Source organism: Glycine soja, chromosome 6 (assembly GCF_004193775.1).
Source record: "Glycine soja cultivar W05 chromosome 6, ASM419377v2, whole genome shotgun sequence".
Taxonomy (NCBI): domain Eukaryota; kingdom Viridiplantae; phylum Streptophyta; class Magnoliopsida; order Fabales; family Fabaceae; genus Glycine; species Glycine soja.
Window position 1 is genome coordinate 18,387,435 of NC_041007.1, and position 9,187 is coordinate 18,396,621.

At 35.3% G+C, this 9,187-nt stretch overlaps 2 protein-coding genes and 1 pseudogene across 3 annotated transcripts; 2 read left to right on the forward strand and 1 right to left on the reverse strand.

Annotated features, from left to right (window-relative positions):
- The first annotated feature begins 2,196 nt into the window (after nucleotides 1-2,196).
- LOC114415928 lies at nucleotides 2,197-2,601 on the forward strand. Its single transcript, XM_028380790.1, has one exon. It carries the CDS (start codon nucleotides 2,197-2,199, stop codon nucleotides 2,599-2,601), a length of 405 nt encoding a protein of 134 aa, XP_028236591.1.
- A 1,694-nt stretch (nucleotides 2,602-4,295) lies between these two features.
- Nucleotides 4,296-6,810, forward strand: LOC114416601 (exocyst complex component EXO70B1-like). Of its 2 annotated transcripts, XM_028381525.1 has the most exons (2): nucleotides 4,325-4,449; nucleotides 4,824-6,810. In XM_028381525.1, the coding sequence occupies exon 2, from the start codon at nucleotides 4,846-4,848 to the stop codon at nucleotides 6,448-6,450; it is 1,605 nt and encodes a 534-aa protein (XP_028237326.1). In that variant the 5' UTR covers nucleotides 4,325-4,449; nucleotides 4,824-4,845; the 3' UTR covers nucleotides 6,451-6,810. The 2 variants fall into 2 exon arrangements, with proteins under 2 accessions (XP_028237325.1, XP_028237326.1); XM_028381524.1 differs by having other exon boundaries at nucleotides 4,296-6,810.
- Nucleotides 6,811-7,545: 735 nt separating this feature from the next.
- On the reverse strand, nucleotides 7,546-8,703 carry LOC114415929 (annotated as a pseudogene).
- Nucleotides 8,704-9,187: the final 484 nt, after the last annotated feature.

Sequence of the window (9,187 nt, forward strand, 5' to 3'; positions counted from 1 at the left end):
TGGTCAGTTTTATATTTGGTTAGGCAGAGTTTAGTTTCGTGTTTATCAGTTTCTATCTTTTCATCAAATTGAAGTCTTCAAATGCATGCTGGTGCTGTATATGTCAATTTGTAAAACCTGAAACAAAAGCAGTGGAGTTAACATGCTAACGTGTCTGAATTCAACATCTGCTGGCTATTGAACTCCATAAAAAATTCTTAGACAGCTCTCTCAAATATCTTTCTTCCTCATCTTACTCATTTTAGGATAAACAGAGACCTATATTGTGGTCAATAGATCAAAGGTTTTCGAAGACTCCATATGTTAGATTAGACTCTTCTTCCCAATCAAAATTCAAGGTAATTCTTTTTTACTGTCACCGCCTCTGTAATAAATCAGGGCAATCCCTATATTATATAAACTAGGTAAAATTGCACTTTTGGTCCCCTAGTTTATCTCCAATTTCGGATTTGGTCCCCCTATAGTTTAATTCACAAATTTGGTTCTCCAGTTTTATAAATCCCTGCAAAATTGGTCCTGGAAGCCCGATTTGAATGTTGACCGTTAATCCCAGACGTTGACTGTCACGTGTCAATGTCTGAGTGGTTCCCTGTAAATGTTTCATTTTTTGTAGGTAAAATTACACTTTTGATCCCCCAGTTTTACTCCAATTTCGATTTTGGTCCCCCTATAGTTTAATTCACACATTTAGTCCCCTAGTTTTATAAATTCCTTTATAAATTGTTCCTGCAAAATTGGTCTTTTGAATGGTTTAGCCACTGATGCTAGAGATATGGTAGGTCTTGATAAATCTTGCACTTCTTTATCATCGCAAGTTTTTTACTCACTTGAAACCTAGAGAAAAATCACTCTTTGTCTCTCTCTCACTTCCAAGGTTATTCAACTTGGGAAAGTGGCGTATGAATCCCAACTTGGATATGAAATTTTTAGATCTCTTACTTTAACAGATTCTATAATAACCCTTTTTTTTTTCTTTTTTTGCTCCCCATGCGATATTATGTGTATACGACTGCTTAAGTGGCCTATGTATAACAATGGTATTGTTGTTTGAAATTTGAAATACAACTTCTCCAGTAATGAAATTTGGTTGGATTTATAAAGGGATTTATAAAACTGGGGGACCAAATGTGCGAATTAAATTATAAGGGGACCAAAATCGAAATTGGAGTAAAACTGGGGGACCAAAAGTACAATTTTACCTACAAAAATTGAAGTTTTTACAGGGAACCACTCAGACGTTGACACGTGGCATTGACATGTGACAGTCACAGGTGGCATTGACACGTGACAGTCAAAGTTCGAGGTTAACGATCAACATCCAAATCGGGCTTCCAGAACCAATTTTGCAGGGATTTATAAAACTGGGGGACCAAATTTTTGAATTAAATTATAGGGGGATCAAATCCGAAACTGGAGATAAACTAAGAGACCAACAATGTTATTTTGCCTATAAAATACATGTAAAATAATCATGTCATTGGCTTAAAAATTGATAATCTACCCAGATTTTCTTTTTTGGATTAACTGTGTAAATTTCTACTAGAATACTAAAATTTACCTTTTGTATTCTTCATGAAAAGGACCAAAAGAAGTCAACCCTCACTATACTTTTATTAGTCAGATCACTTTTCTTTTGCATCGGTGCATCAATTATAAATTTTTGAAAATTAATGGACTAGCCTAGTCAATATATAAGTGGTTCCTATCTTTAAGGAGCAAATTATTTTTAATATTCCGTTTTGCTAATATCTTGTTATCTAATTAGTTTATCTTTTGTTATTTATTGTATCGCTGCTGAGAACAATTTGAATTAGAATAGAATAATTTTATTTCCTCCGCATACGTATTCTCTCTCTTCTCTCCTCTGTTTTTTATAATTTCCTCCACAAAACCAACAATTGGTATCGAGAGCCTTATTCTTACAGGACCTCTACCATAGAAGGTGAAGCAAGTTTTTCCCACATAACTCTTTCAATCTTTGATGGAGAGAATTTTGATCTTTGGGAAGTGAAAATGCAATCCTACATGGAGTCTTTGGATTTGTGGGATGTTGTGGAAGAGGATTATGAAATATATTCGCTGCCTGAAAATCCCACCACGGCCCAAATTAAAAATCACAAGGAAAGAAAGATGAAGAAGGCAAAGGCAAGGTCATGTTTGTTCACTGGTGTTTCACAAATGATATTCATCAGAATCATGACTCTTAAATCACCCAAAGCAATTTGGGATTATCTGAAAGAGGAATACGCTGGAGATGATAGAATACGAAGCATGCAGGTGCTAAATTTAAGGAGGGAATTTGAGCTTCAAAGGATGAAAGAGTCAGAGACAATCAAAGAATACTCAAACAAATTGTTGAGTATTGCCAACAAGATAAAGTTGTTGAGAAGTGATTTTGCTAATTCGAGAATTGTAGAGAAAATTTTGGTAACGGTGCCGAAGAGGTATGAAGCATCTATAGCTTCATTGGAGAACACAAAGGATCTGTCAAAAATCACATTGGCAGAAGTGCTACATGCCCTGCAAGCTCAAGAGCAGCGAAGGTTGATGAGGCTAGATATATCGTGTTGTCGAAGGTGCTTTGCCCGCCAAACATCATGAAGTTGATGAAAGCAAAATGGATTTTTTCAAGAAAAATCAACCAACAAGCAGCGGAAATAGTGCAAACAACCAAAACAAAGGTAAGGATAAAAAGAAAAATTATCCACCTTGTCAGCATTGTGGCAAAAAAGGTCATGCACCTTTCAAATGTTGGAGGAGACCAGATGCAAAATGTAACAAGTGCAACCAGATAGGGCATGAAGCGGTGATCTGCCCCAACAAAAATCACCATGATGAGGGAGCTCAAATTGCTAATCAAGAAGAGGAGGACCAATTGTTTGTGGCCACATGCTTCTTGAGTAGTGAATCATATAAAAGTTGGTTGATTGATAGTGGTTGTACGAACCACATGTCATATGATAAGACTCTATTCAAGGATTTAAAGCCAACTAATGTCTCAAAGGTCAGAATTGGGAATGGTGGCTATATTCTAGTAAAAGGAAAAGGAACTGTTGCAATTTCAACGCGTTCAGGTATCAAATTAATATCAGATGTTCTTTATGTACCTAACATTGACCAAAACTTGCTAAGTGTAGTTCAGTTGATTAAAAAGGGATTTGAAGTGTCCTTTGAACATCAACATTGCTTTATCTGTGACATTGCTGGTCGGGAAGTTCTAAGGGTTAAAATGAAAGGTAAAAGCTTTTCATTTGATCTAGTAGAGGAGGAGCATACAACCTATTTCACTCAAGTCACACCCACGAAACTCTGGCACAAGAGACTTCGTCATTGTCATCTTGAAAGAACGCTAAACATGAAAAAAAGGGAATATGCAAAAGAAAATTTGAAGAAGTTTCAAATGGAGGAATGTAAATCTGTTAGCACACCAATGAATCAAAAGGAGAAGTTCAGCAAGGAAGAAGGTGTTGATAATATTGATGAAGGATATTATGGGAGCTTGATTGGATGTCTAATGTATCTCACTACAACAATGTCAAACATTCTATTTGCTCAAAAGAACAAAACTGAAATTTTTGTTGACAATCAAGTAGTCATTGCTATTGCAAATAATTCCGTGTGTCATGGGAAAACTAAACATTTCAACATCAAAGTCTTATTTGATAAAGATGCAACAAAGTGGAGAAGTGAACTTAATTTACTGCAAGTCTAAAGATCAACTGGCTGACATGTTTACAAAGTCACTACCTATCGACAAACTTGAACTCTTAAGGCAAAGAATTGGAGTTTGCAGTTCCAAAAGCAAGGAGGAGTGTTGAAGATATACTTTTGTAACTGCATAATATTTTATTTTTCAGTTTTTAAAATAGGATTTAGTAAATAAGTCGGTTTCCTATATTTTAGGAGTAAGTCAGTTTTAATGGACTAGCCTAGTCAATATATAAGTGGTTCCTATCTTTAAGGAGCAAGTTAGTTTTAATATTCTGTTTTGCTAATATCTTGTTATCTAATTAGTTTATCTTTTGCTATTTATTGTATCGCTGTTGAGAACAATTTGAATTAGAATAGAATAATTCTATTTCCTCCGCATACGTATTGTCTCTCTTCTCTCCTCTGTTTTTTATAATTTCCTCCACAAAACCAACAAAAATTATAATTCACTATTTTAATAGAAATGTAGTATCTTTCAGTTTCCATTCCCTTTCCTTGAAATTTCTATTCTAACACCCTCTGGACCCACACAAATTTTAATAGAAGTGAAGCTCTCCCTTCCCACTCCCTTTCCTTGAAATTTCTATGAAAAGATGAAGGGTTTATCTTATCCCAAGTTAAAACTGGTGGTGGCTATCAGCTTCTATTTTCCAGAATACAAACTTTGCTAGCTTGAGAAAGAGCATGGTCTTCATGTTGATCATGATCAATATTCAGAGTTGGCTGCAGAAGCCAAAGGTATGGAGATTTGTGTGTTTCTTTTCATCTGTTGTTGGACTGCTCTGTTACGCTTTCAGCTCTTCTTTCAATAATCTATTTGGAAAGTGGACATGGTGGAAGATATTACTTTACATTGGTTTTAGTTTCATTATCTGCCTTACTGTCTTGTTTGCAAAGGTTTGGGAGTGCTCCACCTCTCCTCGGGTGGAAGCTCACATGGCCTTTTTTATTTTGATGATCACTTCTGTGTATGCTTTTTTCTTCGATAAAGAAGTGAAAGGGAAACCAGACGCATATAGCCTTGTTTCATGTGCTGCATTTGCAATCATGTCTTTGGCTTTATCAAGATTGAGTCATTTTGGTTTTGAGGTTGATCTCTTACACTTTTTCAGTGGAGTCCTAACAATACAACTCATGAAAATAAAGTTATGGTTAGTCATTGTTGGAGGGAGTTTCAGTTATTCCCTCATCATTCTTCGTTCCTCTTTGGTTGCTCCAAGAAGTGGGTATCATGGACTCCAAGACCGAGATCACGATCATGTAGTCATTGAATTTGGTTCACATTCACAATCGCAAGGAACCAGAACCAGTCCTAGTGTTACTCAAGTGGATTCGCCCCAGGCTATTGTATCTGTGGCACAAGAGGCTGATCCCCCTCCAGAAAATGAGGATCAAGGATTGTTAGTCACTCAATCACAAGGCAACAGTGACAGTGAAGATAATAGTAATATAGTGGCGCAGTTCATGAGTTGTATAGGCACTCTTAAGAAGGAGAATCAGAACCTTATCCTCACGATATTCAAGCATGTAGATGAATTCCTTAAAGCTGATTATGTCATTAAGGACCATAATATTCAATTGCTCAAGTTGCATAAGGACGACAACTTGGTGGCGGATTCCTTGCCATCTGAAATTATTAAGGACCTTCGTGAAAGCACAAGGCTGATGGTGACAACAGGGTTAAAGGAGGAATGTTTACATGTGTACAGTACATGCCGGAGGGAGTTTCTGAGTGAGATTCTATCCGCATTGGAAGAGCTCAACATGAAGGACATTGACGAGGTGGCGAAGATGCGGCATGCCATAAAAGTTATGTGTGTAGCTAATAGGATTGTACTACCCAATGAAAGGAGACTCTGTGAAAAGGTCTTTGAAGGGTTCATTCACTGTGAGGATTTGTACCCTGCATTAGGAAGAATAGATGTGTTTCAGTTCTGGAAGAACCCTGTATTACCCGTAATAGATGCAGTCAGGTTGTGGGAGAGTATAGGCATTCAGCCTCCAATATACAGAATAAATGAGTCCAGGTTTGACGACTTGTTATATCTTACTTATAGTGTTAAGGAGCAGGCCAGTGTTCCCAGCGGCAGGAATTATCGGATTAGCATTGATGTGTTGGACTACATTGAGATTTTATATCAGAATTGGAGAGGTTTATTCAAAACCATGCTTGATAAAGAGGGAAAGTTACTGTATGGACACATAGCCATGATTACAGACCTATTAGACAGCAGTTTGGAAGCCATCTCCAAAAATTACAATGACCCTAGTTTGGGTTACCTTTTCATCATCAACAATAGGAGGTTCATAGAGATAAGTGCAAAACGGCGAGGATTGAGTCCTATTTTTGGCGATGATTGGCTTCGAAAAAACACAGCAAAATTCCAACAAAACCTTGAACTCTATCAAAGAAGCTCGTGGAGTAAGATTCTGAACATTTTGAAACTGGACATCAATGAGTCAGAGCCTAATGTTGCAGCTAAGTTAATGAAAAACAAGCTTTGTTCCTTCAATGAACACCTTGATGATATATGCAACACTCAGGCTACCTGGTCTGTTTTAAATGAGGAGTTAAGGGAACAAATAATAAAATCCATAGAAAACATCTTGTTGCCTGCATATGGAAACTTCATTGCGAGATTGCAGGATTTTCTTGGTAATCATGCTTTTGAGTACATTGAGTATGGAATGTTTGACATTCAAGATCGACTCAATAATTTGTTTCTTGTAAGAATGTAGATGAATGAATCTGATGCTGAAAGAGAAACGTGCCCTTGTGCTTATACCATTGTACGTCTCTACACAAAATCACAAATGAATGTGTTAAGTTTATTGGTATATTTATCTCTCTTTCCTTTGGCTTTTCAAGTGGAATTCAAAGTCTAGACTTGTCATTGTTGTCAAGCAATAACTGACTTGAAGTGACATCATGTTTAACTTTGGCAACGACAAATCCAAAATGTTCTAGTTAGAGGAGCCAAAAGAAATAATATAATCAGTCAATAAGGATGCCATAAATGTTGGAATTATAGAAGACAAGTTGATAAAGGAATGGTTTTCTGCTTGAATGTATTGGAATTTTGTTGGCTTCATAAGTTATATAGGTTTTCTTGTATTAGCTTTGATGCATATAAATATTTTGGTATTGAATATGGTATCAATAATCATTGCTCAGTTTTGAATAACTCCAGTGCCAAAATGATTCCCTGGAGTGCAGTAAGTTTATATTTGTTTCGGCAGAGTTTAAAATTTAAAGTTTGATCTGCATAGTGTGCAAATACCCCAGGGAGGCCCTTCCTATGAACAGGGAACTCGCAAGAACAAGAGAACCCATAGAGAAAGAGAGTAAAAAGCAAAAATGTTTTTGTTTTTGGTGCGTGAAATTGAAGGTAGAGGGTAGTATTTATAGGATAAGGAAACCATAAAAACCGTAACAAAATAATTGAGGTAATTAGAATAAAACGGAAAGAAACTAATTGAGGTAATTAAAGTAACTTTAGTGGTAGATTTCAAATTAGGATGTGAGATCACTTTTTGGTCCATGGTGCCATGATTTCAAATAGTAGATCTTATTTTAAGATCTTAGATAACTTTTAGTAGGTCTCACATAGACTCCATTTTTAAACATTTTATTTAAATTATTAAATTAAATATAATTAATTAAGCAATTAAATTTAATTAATAAAACATGTAAGAAAAAAATTATAAATATTAAAAAATAGGAAAATGAGTATAAATTTAATTTTTATTTATGACTAAATGTTAAACAAATGAAAAATACATAAATTTAATAATAATAAAAAATGCAACACATTAATGCCAAAATAAATTTCATTATTGTTGTGAGTGTAATGTTCTAATATGTTCCACCAAGTCTTCTGGCATAACACGTCTTGTTTGCAAGTATGTAGCAAAGTCACAAGATATTTTAACATTTGAAATATTACTGTCCACATAATCATAATCAACATTGATATTACCACTGAATATATCTCGTTCGTCTTCGACAATCATGTTATGCAATATAATGCATGCCAACATTATATCCTTCTTTGTATCCATGCTCCAGGCACGCGATGGACCACATATAATTGCGAATCGAGATTTGAGCACACCAAATGCTTGTTCCACATCCTTTCTCATTGCTTCTTGACATTTTGCAAATAATTTTCTTTTGGGACCTTGTGGCATTGGAATGGTCTTCACAAATGTGACCCAATCAGGATAAATACCATATGCAAGATAGTGCCCCATATTATATGGAGTTCCATTAATTGTAAATTGTGCTGGAGGAGCTCGACCTTGCAAAACATAATTAAACATATGCAATTGGTTTAACACATTGATGTCATTGTTTGAACCCGCAACACCAAAATATGCATGTCAATTGCACAAGTCTTGTGAAGCAAAGACTTCAAGTATTATTGTGGGTTTGCGATGATCACCTCTACGATATTGGCCCTATCATGCAACTGGACAATTTTTTCATTCCCAATGTATGCAATCAATATAACCTAACATACCTAGAAACCATCATGCATCTCCAATTTGTAGTAGGTGATTGATGTCATTGTTGTTCGGCCTTTTCAAGTAGTCTTTTTCAAATATCTCATTGACACCCCTTACAAATTTTTGTAAGCATTGAGTTGCAGTGCATTCGCCAATTATAACGTACTCATCCACACAATCGACAAGTGATCCGTATGCCAGTATACAAATAGTTGCAATGCACTTTTGTAGTGGTGAGAGACCCATTCCACCAACAGCGTCAGGTCTCGTTTGGAAATGCTCATCATGATTACTAAGAGCATTGACAATTCAAATGAATAATTGTCGCCGCATTTGAAACCTACGTCAGAATTGAGTCTCCGTGTATACCGAATTTTCTGAGAAGTAGTCATTCATCAATTGTAGATGGTCATCTTCAATATTGCGATTAATCACTCTTCTAGGCCTTCTTTGTTGACTATTGTTGCCTCCTCGTTGCTGCATTGCATGTAGCTCATGATTTGTTAATCACTATTATCGTCTATAACACTACATTTTTCGTAAAATAAATTAAAAAGGATTTTACTTAAAAATAAATAGAGTTTTAGGAAAATAATGAGGTTTTTGTAATTAAATAAATAAGAAGAAATATTTTTATTAATTAAAATAATTATTTAAGATAAATAAAATAAATGCATGCTCTTAGAAAATAAAAAAAGATGTTTTATTTATTCATTTGATAGGGAGTAAAATAGAGTTCATTTTTATAAAATAATAAAATAAAGAAAAATAGAGTAAATAACAGGCTGAGAGTACCCTAACTATAAATAGAAACATATTAGGTCAGCTTTTACATTTATGATACATCTACGCTCTCTCTTTCTCTCAAATTTGTTTTCCCTTCTTCCTCTCCCAAAATAATCTCTTTTTCACGCATACACCCAAGCATGTCTCAGTAAAACTACAATCCTGAACCCGTTAACCGTTG